General features: G+C 41.2%; 1 protein-coding gene across 1 annotated transcript in view; it reads left to right on the plus strand.

Annotated features, from left to right (window-relative positions):
• Positions 1–449: 449 nt before the first annotated feature.
• The window catches only part of ENG (endoglin), a 40,855-nt gene continuing 26,165 nt past the window's right edge, over positions 450–15,139 (plus strand). The window contains exons 1-2 of the mRNA XM_074211082.1: positions 450–944; positions 13,824–13,978. Of these exons, the coding sequence (XP_074067183.1) occupies positions 887–944; positions 13,824–13,978 (213 nt within the window). The 5' untranslated portion in view covers positions 450–886. The remainder of the gene's footprint in view (positions 945–13,823; positions 13,979–15,139) is intronic.

Here is a 15,139-nt window from a genome sequence, read left to right on the forward strand (position 1 = left end):
GTGTTAAGTCTAAAAGGACAGAAAATTACTTGGCATTGACCACAGAATATCAGATTAGGTACAAGTAAATTTAAAATTTTTTTTGTTGAACAAATGGACAATCAAGGATCTTTGGATCTCCAGAGAATGCTTTGAGATCCTGAGAAGAAAGGCATCAGATCCCTTCTCAAAAGGTACCCTACTACCCCCAATAGCAGTATGAGTCCAACTGACCAGAAAGTGGGGCACCCAGGGATTTCCCCTCTTTGGGGACTGACACTTCTCAGGAGCTGATTGATTGAACCAGACGTTTCCTGCCACATGTGCCAGTCTCTGTCACTAGAAGCTGGAGAAAGCCAAAGACTGGAGGAGGTGAGATAGGAGTGGGGGAGGGAAGTATAGTTCTGTCAGGCCCTGACAGCCCCCCAGTCCCAAGCCCAGACTCTAAACAGCACTTCCTCTCTCCCTTTGGCTGTTAGCCGCCCCACAGCCCCTCCTCTAAAGAAACTCATTTCCTGCCTCCCTAGGTCACTCCCCGGGCTGGGCTGTTCGGGAACAGCTCACTCCAGAGAGTGCCCAGCCTCTGGTCAGCTACCCCAGCCAGACTTGAGGACAGCGCTCTCTCTCATTCTCTTTTTCTCCCTCTAACAACTTCCCTCTTCGCAACCCCATTGGGCTCACCCTCCCCAACTCCTCCTGACATCATCCCATCCTTCCTGCCTCTTCCTCTATCTTCTCCCCCCCATTCTTCCCCCACCCTTGAGAAGGCTGGAGCAGGGAAGCTGCCAGACCCCTTGCCTCTGCCGCATTGGTCACGAGGACAACCCACGCCATCCAGCAAGACCCCCGGCCACCCTGCCCCTGGACACTGGATAAGGTCCCAAGGACAGACAGACAGAGGGACGGCATGGAGGGAGCCTTCTACATCACCATGTTCCTGGCCTCTTGTGCCTTCAGCCTGGCAAGTAGGTGTCTCACAATCCCTAAGACTTGCCCCAAGACTGTCTTCCACTCACCTTCTCTAATGAAAAACCTCTCTCTGTCATTAGGGAGTCCTTTTGCCTTTGTTCATTGGTGGTGTGGGGCCCCTCTTTTCCTTTCTTGGGCTAGTCTGTTTGGCAGGGTCTCCTTACCCTGGGTCCAGGCCAGCTTTCATCTTCTCATCCCTTCTAGTCTGCAGCCTCTTGCTGGCCTCATAGAACACACCCAAAGAATGACAAGCAGAGCCCACCATCTCTAAATTCTGGTCTACCTTTCCACCCCACCCACCCCATCTGGGAATATAACCTGCCTAATTCATTCTGTTTCTGAGAAAAGCAGCAGCCTAGTAGAAAGGGTTCCCCAACAAACTTGGGTAAGGTACTAAGAATTCAGTTTATTTTGTAAAATGAGGAATTATGATTCCATAATTTTTATGGATCCTTCTAGATCTAAAGATCCATGATTCTATTAATAGCATCCTGATGATTCTTCAGACCAAATGATCTGCTGGGCTCTTTCTGTCTTTAGGGGCTTGATACAGAGAAATGGAGGTTGCTTTTTTTGCTTTCACCAGAAACTTCCCCCCCTCCCCATCTCATCCTCCCCAGCCCCAGGTAAAGATACTCAGGAATGGTTTAGAGGGAGAGGTGTATTCAGGCTGATATATCAGTTCCTAAGACCTAGATTCTAGAGTTCCACTCTTGAAGGAAGACCAGAGTCTAGGGTCGATAGGCCTTGCCTCTTAAGAGGAGGGGAGCCCTTCCATCCACATACTCCACAGTTTAGTGCCTCCAGCTCCAAACTAGAACTGATTGAGGTTCTTTTCATATGGAAAACTCCAGTCCAATATTTTAGCTCCCACATAATATGGGAATGCTGGCCAGGGGAACCTGGGGTGAAGAGTATAGGGAAGAACCAAGTACCTTTAGGATGGGGTTAAGGGTAAAGACTGAAGGTGGCTTGGCAACTTCACAGGGCAAAGAAAGTCAGAAGACCTGGATCCTGCTTCTGATCCTTTCATTCATAATTGATATGATATTAAGCAAGTAGTTCTAACTTCCCTGGGCCTCAGTTTCTAAATCTATAAAATGAGGAAGTTAGATTAGCAGGGTTTCAGACCTGTACCATATTATGTCCCAAGATCCATTCCAGGTATAATGCCTTGTTCTAAGGTCGCTTCCAGCTCCACTTTCTAGGGTTATGTCTATGATTCAGGAAACCCAAGAGGTTGTGTTCACCCTAGAGCCACTTGAGATTGTTGCTGACTTCTCTCTTCCCCAGACTCTCCTTGAGGTTCTCCATAAACTTGATGAAGGGATAGGAGAACTGGGAGACACTGAGACTGATCCCCTATAAATGCTCCTATATGCTTTTGCATTGCTGAAGCTTACCAAGAATCTCTAGCTCCTCATTTGGAAAGAAATGGAGATTTCAGAGAAAGTCAATAGCCTTCCACAGATGATACTAGTTAGCTCCATATGCTGCCTCATTCTCCCAAGGCACTTCTCTTATAGGCCTAGATTCCTGGACATCCCTGGGCCCTGGGATCCAGGGGGCCAAGGATGGAGTTCTGGCTTCCCAGTCCAATGGGGTGGGTGTTTGAGGCAAGGAGAATTTGGTCCAAGAAGACCAAGGAAAGGGCAGCAAGAACACACTCTGTGAATAGAGAAGAGGGTGTAGGATAAAAAAAAAAATCAGCAGAGTTCACCTAGCCAGGAGGAGATAGCATGGACCGCAGAACCTCTGGGTTCTCTTTCATTGAGTCTGTCCCTGATTTATTAGGAACTTGGATTATTTGAGTACACAGGGATATTATAGAACATCAGACCTTAGAGTCCAATACCTACTAACCGTGTAACATTTTGTCACATAAAGTTCTTTGGACCTTAGTTTCCTCATCTGTAAAATGGAGATAATTCTTGGAGGACTTTTCAAAGTGCTTTGTAAACTTTGATGTATCTTATAAAGGTGAGTTTTCCTCCCCTTCTTCTCATTGTTTTTATATTTTACACTCTGATATTATAGATGAGAGATCTGAGACCTACAGAGGGACAGTGACTTGCCCAAGATCCCATAGCAAGTCAATAACAGAGCTGAGAAGCGAGACCAAGGCCACCCGAACTTAGGGGCCTTTTTCTACTCTCTCTGCCTGCTTCATTTTGCTGCAAATTTTTAACCTACTTTGCTTTTTCAATTATAGAAATTGTTCAAATTGTGCTTATCAAAACCATTTCTGGTGTGTGTGCTATATAATAGTATGTATGCAAAGAAAGTGGATTTGCTCATGCTGCCCAGCTGATTTCTTGTGTGGGGAGGATGGAGGATGAACTCCATAGAGGGTTGACAGAGCTCAATAGAGGTTTTGTAGGCCCTCTCAGGGGCTACATTTAGGGCCTAGAATCCTGTTCCAACTCCTCTGAACAGGTGATTTCCTTCAGAGGGCATAAGTAGTGGAAATCACGTGAGCATCTAGGTCAGGAGACACTACAGAAACACAGAGCCTAGGGTTAGAGGACGAAGATCTCTAGCATGTTATATTGGATCAAAAATTGGTTCCTGAGTCAGGAAGAAAAGGATTTGAGTCCTTCCTCTGACACTGATTGTGTGACTCTGGACAAGTCATTTGCCCTCACAGTGCCCCAGCAATTCCCTAAGGCTCTAAGTGGACAAAGAGTTGCTGATCTGTGTTGACAGTGGGAGTCTCCTCATTGGGGGTTAGCTACATTGATAAAATTGCACATCTGGACCATAAAAAACTTCAAAGGTTTAAAGAACACTTCCCTCACAATAACTTGTGGAGTAGTTAATAAAAGTATTCTAGATAGGGACTAGACTTGTGAATTCATTTTTACAAGGAACTATAATATTTGTATTTTTACACAATAGTGTATAGTTGAGGAATCTCCCTTTGTTCCCTCAGCACCTCCCTAGATCCTAGAACAGACATGTTATTGTCCCATAGCTCCATGCTGCCTACAAATTGCAACAAACCAGTTTTGAATGTAACTGGAAAATATTCAACAAAATAAAGTAAACTACAATAGAACAAGGATAATATATATTTGAAATTATGTCCACTTGTAGCTAGTAAAAGAGCTTTAGTGGCCTGTTACTTTTGAAGTATGACAAGCTGGCTTAGAGATCTAAAAAGTTAAATGACTTATTCAGTGTCATAGATATAGATCAACTGACCTTGGAGCCCAATACATATCATAGATAGCTTTTGAACTGAGCTTTTTTTGGCTTGGCAGCTAGCTCTCTATTCTGTATGTCATTCTGTCTCTCAAATACTTTTATCCCTATCTTACATTGGAGAAAACTGAAGCTGAGAGGTTAGTTACCTGTTAATGAAAATAAACATGTTTATCAACTTAGCACTGTGATCTGGAGTTTAAAATGACCAGGTTGGACAACCTGGGTTGTAGAGGGACAGCCTGGGTTAACCCAGAAAAGATTAGAAGGGGTCAATAGCTAGAGCTTTGAGTCAACATCTTGTCTCTATCCTATACCCATGGTTCATCTAAAATGAGAATCAACAGCAGGGACAGGTGGCAGGTTCAAATTTCTCTAGAGCAAGGGTTCTTAGCCATTTTTAGTGACATAGATTCTGCCTGATGTAACTTGGTAGTGCCTCAGAGAGCTCTGAGCCTGGAGTCAAAATAGATCTGTGTTCAAATTCAGCCATAGTCACTAAATGAACATGGGCAAGGCATTTAATCTCTATTTGCTTCAATCTCTTTATCTGTAAAAGAGAGATAACAATAACACTTATCTCCCAGGTTTGTGGTGAGAATGAAATTAGATAATGATTGAAAAACATTCAGTATAGTGCCTGGCATCTATTATTTTATTATGAACCACTTCTCAGAATGATGTTTTAAAAAGAATCATAATTTAAAAAAAAAAGGACAGCTAGGTAGTGCAGTGGATACCCTGGAGTCAGGAGGACCTGAGTTCAGATCTGACATCAGACATTTAATAATTGCCCATCTGTGTGACCTTGGACAAGTCACTTAACCCCATTGCCTTGCAAAAACCAAAATAGATTTTAAAAAATCACAATAGAAAAAAGTGTTACTTTTAATTTCATTTTATTTTTTCCAATTACATATAAAGATACTTTTCAACATTCATTTTTATAAGGTTATGAGTTCCACAGTTTTCTTCCTCCCTCTCTTCCTTCCCCTCTCCCTAAGACAGCAAACAATCTGATGTAGGTTATACACACTCAATCATGTTAAAAATATTTCCATATTAGTCATGTTGTGAAAGAAGAATCAGAACAAAAGGAAAAAAACACAAGAAAGAAGAAACAAAAAACAAATTTAAAAAAGTGAAAATAGTAATGCTTTAGTCTGCTTTCAGATTTCATAATTCTTTCTTTGGGTGTGAATGGAAAAAATGCTAAATCTTAAGTAGAAGGTAGTGCAAATATATATTTTTTCCCTTCCACATTTACAGGCCTCCTGAAATCTATTAACTCTAGGCTAGAGGGTAACAGGGTTTTGATCTCTGAAAGGTACTTTGGTGGGGGGAGGATGGGGAGAAATCAATGTCCTGAGCCCCTGTCTCTGGACATTCCTTAAAATGACTTAGATTCCTAGGGATCCAGGGAGATAGTATCATTTTGGTCTCATTCCAAAGGAAAGATCAGAAAACTCAGGCTATTCTGTAACTTTCACCCACCTTTTCCTCTTAATCTTTGTCTCCTCCTCATCAAAGAAGGTACTATTGAGGCCATCTAATACAATCTCCACATTTTATAGATGAGGAAGCTGAGAAATTAAATGATGCTAAGGTTATGCAAGCAGTTAAAGACAAATGCAAAGACAACATCTGGACTCAACTTCCTATACCAAATTTCTATGTTCTTTCTACCACCCCACCCTGCTCCATCTCTCCGCTCTCTCCAGTGCAGTTTCCCTATCTTAGGATCGTAGGATTTGGAAATGGAAGGGATAATGGAGGTCATCTTGCCATCTTCTTATTTCATGGTTACAAGATGGAGGAACAAGCATTTTGTTCACAAAAGATGAGATGGTCTTAATGGCCTGCTAGTTCAATAGAAATTAATGATGTGACATGGCCATTAAATAGCCAATAAGATCAAGAAAAGTGACAGTCTCATTTTGTTCCCTCTAATCAGAACATACCAGAACAGCCATGGATATCTTATTTCAGGAAGGATACTGACAAAGTAGAGGAGGAGTTAGCACATCTAACCTAGAGAAGACTTAATGGCCATGTGAGAGATGAGCTGAAATATCTGAAATATCTCAAGATGGATCAGAAGGGTCAGATTTCCTTGGACCCAGAAGTCAGAACCAAAGGGTAACTAGATGTCACAGTGGTTAGAACACCAGTCCTGCAGTTAGGAGGACCTGAGTTAAAATCTGGCCTCAGATATTTTGTGTGACTTTAGGCAAGTCACTTAACTGACAGAAGTTAGAAGCAGTAAGTTCAAGTTGTGGAAAGTAGATTTAGGCTCTATGTATGAGAAAATCTTTTGGCTCTAAGAGTAATTCATAAGAGAAATGAAGTGCTTGGGGAGGGATAGTATCTCCTTCCTTTAAATAAAGACTAGATGATACTTGTTTGGAATACTTTAGTGAGGATTTCTGATCAGGTACAGGTTGGATTATATGATCTCTGAGATCCTGTCCAACTCTGAGATATAACTTAAGAAACTGAGGCCCAGCCAGGAGAAGCAATTTGTCCAAAGTTATATGGAGTGGAAAGTAGCAGAACTAGGGATGCAAACCTAAATCCTCTGGTTCTAAATTCAGTGCCCTCCCCACCATACCTCACTGCCCTATTCTAGTCTGACTTACCTGTTAACAGGTGAGTCAATATAACTGTTGGAAAACAGCTGTGACAACCTCATACTTTTTACAGAGGACCCAGAGAGGAGAGATGTCATGCTCTAGGTCATACAGGTTAGTGACAGAACCTGTGTCTGCTAACCTTTTCCACTGAACCTGTTGCTTTTTGGTATATTTCTCCATATTTCTTCTCCCTGGGACACATTAGTTTATAGAAAGTTCAGTTTGGTTCAAACATTGACATATCTCAAAGCATCATTAACACCCTTCTGACTCCAGTCACTGACTGGCTCTTTCCCATAGAAGCCTCCTCCCTCAGACTTTTCGTGTTTCCCTGGTGCCTGCCTAATTGTGATTAAGCTTTGTTTTGATACCGTCCCCCCCCCTCACTGGCTATGGGGAGACAGGATGGGGCGTCACACTCCCTTCTGTCTCCCCATTCTCGTCTGTGGTGGGGAGGAGGAGGGTGAGGGGGAGAGAGCAAGCATTTGAAAAAGCCCCAAAGGACCAAAATAAACGGGACTCTTATCTGATCTCCCAGCTGGCCCTGTTATCTGATCATTACATAATGCAGTCCAGCTGGACCTCCCCTTTCTGTGCTAGAATAAGGGTTCTGGAAGGAGGGATGAGAAGAGAAAAAAAAAATTAGTTTTTTTCATACTCTACTAGCAATCAAGTCATTACCTTTAATCTAGGAAAGGATGTGTCAAAGTCAATTAACCTGTGATACATCCTATCATCATTAATATTTCCCAGATCCTAGCACCTTTCCTTGGGTCCAGCTTTCCTATTTGTATTGTCTTCTCTTATTAGAATGTGAGCTTCTTGAGGACAAGAAGGGCCTTGCCTCTCTGTACCTGTATCTCCAGAACTTGCTCCAGTACCTAGCACAAATGCCTTTTTGCTCCTTCCTTTATTCATTCATAACACTTCTAGAATTACAGAATCTCAAAAATTGCAGTCGGAAGATTCTTTTAAAGGATGACTATAGAGACCAGAAATTTCTTTGAGTGTCTGTGTCATGTTAATGTGTGTTAGTCTTGGGCAGTAACTTCTAGGCACCAGGTTGATGGTCAATGACTCTATCTCCAGTTATTCCTTTTTTGCTCACTGCCACTCAAGATGGCACCTATGTTATTGGTACTGACCCAGTGAAGAGATTGAATTCTTTTTAGAGGGGATCATCATATAGACTTTTCTATATCTAAGAGGTCTACATTCCTTGGGATTGAGAAAAGAGATATGAGGTTGGATAAAAGAAAGACTAGGACCAATAGAAGGTTCCTCTCACCCTTACTTCCCAAAGCCTCCCCCCCCATCCTATCAATCAGACTTGCTTCTGTTCTCTATCAGAGCCCATCTTTGATCTCGAAGAAAACAGGAAGTGAGCAGGACAAGATGGAGACACAAACTTCCAAACAGTCTCCCCTTCTCCATCCTCCTCCTCCGGGCTCTGCACATTCCTCAGGACGAGGTGTAGGGGGCCTGCTTCCTCTCCCCTTCCATGCATGGCAGAGTAAATTTCCACTCTCTTCCCTCCCAGTGGAGAGCTTCCTGTCGGCCCCAGTGAGGGGAGGCCCAGAATGTAGTCCGGTCATCCTCCTATTTCCCTTACTCCCTGGCATCATGGGATCATAGGACTGGGGCCTAGAAAGGCTCTTAGGCATAGTGTAATTCACTCCCCTGTCATTTTTCAGAAGAGGAAATTGAGACCTAGAAAAGGGAAATAACTTGCCCAAGATCACAGAAGAAGTAATTAGCAGAACTGAGATTAGAGCTCCTTGCCAGAGAGCTCTCTCCCAAGTGTGTTCTGTAGGATTGACCCTGAGTCCATTAGTTTCCTCCTAGACATTTTAAAGTTAGAAAGACCATTAGAGATCATCTGCTCCAGCTCTCTCATTCTACATATGGGGTAACTGAGGACAAGAAATGAAAAGGAATTTGCTTAAAGTCACAATTTAGGAAGTGTCTCCAGGACCTAGACTAAAAGCCAGTTCTCCTGGCACCTGTCCCAGGGATTTTTTTTAATTTAGAACATAACCACATATTGAAATGATCAAGTCAAATGTTTCCCCATCATTCCCTCTGACTGGAGTTTTCTCTGATTCAAATAGTCAAAAAACAAGTATAGGATTAGTCAATTTATGTGCTTATCACTATATCCAGCACTCTGAGAGAAACAGGAGAGGAAGGTGCAGTTTCTTCACACACACACACACACACACACACACACACACACACACACACACACACAGACATGATGCTCTCTACTCTTTCCTTACCCATTCTCAATCAATTAACCAAATAACAAATATTTATCAAACAATTATTATGCACCAGGTATGCAAGATAAAAACAAATTAGTCTCTGTCCTCAAGGAGCTTACATTCTTTCATTTTATCCCTGTTGACTTGTGGGAGGAGAGATGACCCTAGGAACCCAGCCTGTGTGACTGTGGCTCAGTTTTCCTCATTTGTATAATGAGGTGATTGGACTAAATGTCCTCCATAGTCACTTTATGCTCCAGTTATATGATCCAAAGTGGGCTAAGTTAGCACACTACAACAATTCTTCTTTTCCTTGGGCAAGGCGGGAGTGTTAGGGGGTGGAGGGGGTGGAAGGGGTGGGGGACAGGATACCTATCTGTCATTCTGGGGCAGGCATATATCTGTCCAGCCAGGCATCTGATTATCACATGGGCAGGGCTTGCAATTGTAAGTCTCCAACCAACTGAAGTTTGGTAGGTATAACTAATTGGAGTACCCCACCCTACTCCTGGCCTAGGGTAGTGCCAAGTTAATAAAAGGTCTATATGAAGAAGCATCCCTTCACCTCTGGTTTCTGCTAGCTAAGGTCTGGGAGACTTGATAACTACACACATAAGTACTCAGTCTTATCCAACTCTTTGTTTTCTTTTTAGGTTTTTGCAAGGCAAATGGGATTAAGTGGCTTGTCCAAAGCCACACAGTTAGGTAATTATTAAGTGTCTGAGGCCGGATTTGAACTCAGGTACTCATGACTCCAGGGCTGGTGCTGTATCCCCTGCACCACCTAGTCATCCCTATCCAACTCTTTGTGACCCCATTTGGGGTTTTCTTGATATCTGAGGACAGATTTGAACTCAGGTCTTCTTGACTCTACACCTTGCCCTCTATCCACTATATCACCTAGCTGATGAAGAAAGCATGAATAGTTTGCAAATATGCATCAGAGATCTCTTTACATCTTCCTCTCCACTTCTTCCAAAGTCATTACTGTCATGGGCACCACCATCCTTCTAGTCACACAAGGTAGTGATCTAATATTTGATTCTTTACCTTCCTTCATCCCACACAGAAGTCAAATAATGTCATTTCTCCCTTTCCAACATCCTCAACATCTGAAATGTAAACTCCTTTCATCCTCAATATCTGGAATTGAGTTCCTTTCTCTCTATTCCCAGCATTCCCTTCTCTTACAACTACTTACCCTAATTCAGGAGCTTATCACCTTCTCCTGGACTATTGCAGTAGTCTTCTGGTTGTTCTCTTGCCTTAAATTCCCCCCTCTTTCAATCCCTCCTCCACAAAACTACCAAAGGGATTCTCTTCAATCACAGCTCTGTGCTCAGTCAACTCCAGCAACATTCTTTTGACTTCAGAATCAAATGTCATTTCATCTTTATCTCCCATTCTTTTTCAATTTGTTTCTTTTAATTTTATGATGTACATAATTATTAGATAGGAAGTATTCTAAATAACTTATAAATATGTGAATACAGAAATATTGGGAATACATGCTCAAAATTTGTTTTTGTTGTTGTTTTTATTGGTGGGGTGCATGACTAAAAAAGTCCACAAATCCTTTTGAAGAAAGTTCTAGACCCAAGGTGAGAAACTTGGCCACTTCCCTCATTTTTAACCTTTCTGGGTTTTGATGGCATTGTGTACCAAATATTGAATAAGAAGAGGCTAAGGGGCAGCTAGATGGCATAGTGGATAGAGCACTGATCTTGGAGTCAGGAGTACCTGGGTTCAAATCCAACCTCAGACACTTAATAATAATTACCTAGCTGTGTGGCCTTGGGCAAGCCACTTAACCCCATTTGCTTTGCAAAAAAAAAAAAAAAATGAGAGGCCAAGATCTGGCATAAGTATGTGAAAAGTCTGGGTTCCAGGTCTTACTTCTCACATATAACTTGCTATATGACTAAGAAAAGTCATTTAATCTCTCTGTGCCCAAAACCTTGATGCAGAATAGAGGATGATCTTCATTGGGGAAGGGGGTTTGCTATTGGGAGTTCCCTATTGAGTGAAATCCCAAGACCAGTCAACATGCAAGGCTCTGGATCATGCATAGTTCTTGGGGCTGGCATTAGAAAGCCTGCTCCATTCTATTCCCAACTCTACTATTAACTTGATGGTGAATACCCTCAACCTACAGGACATTTTTATTCTTTCTCAGGTGCCCTCAGGGCCTCAGGAAATGAATGAGAAGAGGGAAGAACTATCTAGTCCTAGAGATAGAAGCTCCCACTGTCTTTTATGGGTTACAGCACTCAAGACTAAGAAACTAAGAAGTGATTCTCTCAAGTCTGGGTTATCTGGACCCTGGGTCAACCATTGGGTTGGCGACAGTCTAGGTCAATCACACATATGTGAGTGACTCACATCCTCATTCATATAACCACTGAGTTGCAATTTCCTGATACCAGTATCTTCCCTTAATCATAGTATTCACTTTTAGTCCTAAGAGAAATAATACCCCTCTTGCCAATCACCTTATTTGCCATCTTCACAACGCAAGGCATGAAGAAATGGCAAACAAAAATCAGAATTACAGGACCTGTCCCCTGATGTGAAGTGGGGACAGAAGGAAGGGGAGGGAAGACAATAGGCATTTATTTTTAAAATAGTCTTTTATTTTTTCAATTATACATAAAAGCAATTTTTAATATTCATTTAAAATTTTTTTGAGTTCTAAACTTTCTCCCTTCTTCCCTTCCCTCCTCCTTCCCCAAGACAATGAAAAATTTGATAAAGGCTATATATGTGCCATCGTGTGAAACATATTTCCATATTAGTCATGTTATGAAAGAAGAGGAAAGGAAAAAGATGAAAAAATAAGAAAGTGAAAATAGTATGTTTCAAATGCATTCAGACTTCATAATTCTGTCTCTGGATATGAATGGCATTTTCCCATTGTGAGTATTTTTGAGTTGTCTTGGATCATTGTATTGCTGAGAAGATGAATGGCTTCACAAATGACTTTGCTCTTCTCAGTCATCAGTGATTCAAAACAATGATCACTATACCACACTTCTACTATATATAATATTTTTCTTGTTCTGCTCACTTCACTCAGCATCAGTTCATATAAATCTCTCTAGGGTTTTTCTGAAATCTGCCTGCTTATCATTTCTTATATAACAATAATATTCCATCACAATTATATACTACAACTTGTTCAGACATTCCCCAACTGATGTGCATCTCCACAGTTTTCAATTCTTTGCCACCACAAAAAGAGTTGCTACAAATATTTTTGTGCACATGGGTCCTTTCCCCTTTGATATGATCTCTTGAGGATACAGACTTTGTAATGGTATTGTTGGATTAAAATGTAGGTACAATTTGGTTGTTGTTTTAATATTCATTAAAAAATTAGTTCCTGATTTTCTCCCTCCCCCTCCACAAGACAAAAATTTGATATAGATTTTATATATGTATGTATTTACATGGATATATATGCAATCATGTAACCATATTTCTATGTTAGTCAGAAAAGACATTAATTAAGCATCCATGATGTGCCAGGCACTTTGTCAATTGTCTTGCAAATATTATCTTTTGCTTTTCTCTTAACCTAATAATTCCCTATATAGTATATGCTATTTTGATCTCTCTTTTACAGTTAAAAACAACTGGGGCAGGGCAGCTAGGTGGCACAGTGGATAGAGCACTGGCCTTGGAGTCAGGAGAACCTGAGTTCAAATTCAACCTCAGACACCTAATAATTACATAGCTGTGTGACTTGGACCCCACTGCCTTTCAAAAAAAAAAGAAAAGAAAGAAAAATGGGACAGATAGAGATTAAGTGAATCATCTAGGACACACAGCTAGAAATCCTGAGGCTAAATTTGAACTCAGATCTTCCTGACACCAGGTCCAACACAATATCCACTGTCCTGCCTAGCAGGTGTAAATTATACCCTCAAGTCATAGAATAAGGGTATTTCTAATCTTTTACATTTATCATGCTAACTTGAAGCTTAGAAAATACTATCATATCCAACTTCATATGTGTTGACCCTTACAACCTTCTTAGGTAGGAAGGAGAGAGATTTTGATTGCATGGTGAAAAATCAACCTTCTTATGATGAAGTGATTTACTTAAAGTCATGAGACAAAAAACAAAACTGTTGGCAATTGGTCCCAGGTGTCAATATTGGGGGGCAGCATTTCTTCCCTGAGGTGGTCTGGATACAAATGTCTCCCTACCTGATCCCATTGGGACTGTAAGGAAAAGCAGGGTGAGGGGAATGGAAAAGGAGCCATGTGGAGGCTGGAGGAAAGGGAAAAAACTCACATTATAGGTCTAGAGCTGGAAGGACATTTAGAGGTCATTTAATTCAACCCTCCTCATTTTATAGTTGAAGTCACTGAGACTTATGGCAGTTCACTCTGGGAGTAAAGGATCAGAATCAGAATTAGAATCCAGGGCTTCTGATTCAAGAGTCAGCATGCATTCTGCTAGAACCTATCACCTCCATAGACTGACCATTCCACTAGTGACTAGGTTGCTCTCTGGGCCCATCATACCTCTCCCCCCGCTGCTCCTCCTCAACTGATTTGACTATAGTAAAGAGAAATCCTTAGTTATGCTTCTGAACCTTAACTGGGATGAGAACTTGGGCTTCCTGACTCCTCCTCCAGGGCCCTTTTCACTTTGAAAGCCAGAACTATAATCCCCTGTCATCTTAGCTTCCTTCCTTCACCATCTCTCCCTCCCTGCTCATATAGGACACTGACCCTAAATGTGACTATATGTGTTCCCTAACAGATCCTCTGGAGAAAGCTAACTGTGACCTGGCACTTCCGGACTTTGAAACGGGAAAGGTGACATATACCACAAATCAGGTCACCTTGGGTTGTCTGGGCCAGGGACCCCTTAATTCTACCCAGGAAGTTCATGTCCTCTATCTGAAGTCTGCAAAGGTGAGTGGTCCCTTGATCTGCTGGCCACAGGGCCAGTTCTTATTGGAAAGCCAAGGGAAACCTTCCCCAACCTGACACCCTCTCTCTACAGTAAACAGCTGTTACTGTCTGGCCTCAATATCCTTTGATGAAAGCAGTGTCATGGAAATTTTTTTTAAATTTAATTATTTTTTCAATATACATAAAAAGAGCTTGCAATATTCATTTTTGTAAAGTTTTTCCCTCCTACCCTTCCCTCCCTCTGCCCTAAGATAGCAAGTAATCTGAAATAGGTTATACATGCACAATTATGTTATACTTATTTCCATGTTAGTTATACTGTGAAAGAAAAACAGAATCAAAGGGGAAAAAACATGAAAAAAGAAAAAAATACATAAAATAAGTTTTTAAAAAGTGAACATAGTATGCTTTGGTCTTTATTCTGACTGCATAAATTTTTCTATGGATATGGATGGCATTTTCCAGCACATTTTTTATAATTATCCTTGATCACTGAACTACTTAGAACAGTTAAGTCTATCATAGTTAACCATCACACAATGTTGCTGTTAATGTGCACAATGTTCTCCTGATTCTGCTCACTTCACTCAACATTAGTTCATGCAAGTCTTTCTAGGCTTTTCTGAAGTCAACCAGCTCATGATTTCTCTCAGAACAATAATACTCCATCACATTCATATACTACAACTTCTTCAGTAATTCCCCAATTAATAAGTATCCCCTCATTGTCCAATTCTTTGCCACCACAAAAAATTTCTATAAATAAATATTTTTGTACATATGGGTCTTTTACCCTTTTTCTGATCCCTTGGGATACAGACCTACTAGTGATATCACTGGATCAAAGGGTATGTCCAAAAAAAACAAATGGTGCTTTGAACTGCATTCAGATTCCATAGTTTTCTCTGGATATGGAGTGCTAATGGACATCTTATAAGGAATAGCATGGCTCTTTCTGTTCAAGATATCCACCAGAAAATCATTGCAAATGATGTAAATTTTTCTCAATTTTTTGAATGCTTTCACTAACCAAATGGGTTTCTTTGTTGACTGATTGGGGCTGGTAAACCATATGGCAGTCAACCAATCACCAAGCATTTATTAAGTGCCTATGTACCAGGCGTAGTGGGATACAAAGACAAGGGAAATAGTTCTTGCCCT

The sequence above is a fragment of the Macrotis lagotis genome, chromosome 1 (genome assembly GCF_037893015.1).
Source record: "Macrotis lagotis isolate mMagLag1 chromosome 1, bilby.v1.9.chrom.fasta, whole genome shotgun sequence".
NCBI lineage: Eukaryota > Metazoa > Chordata > Mammalia > Peramelemorphia > Peramelidae > Macrotis > Macrotis lagotis.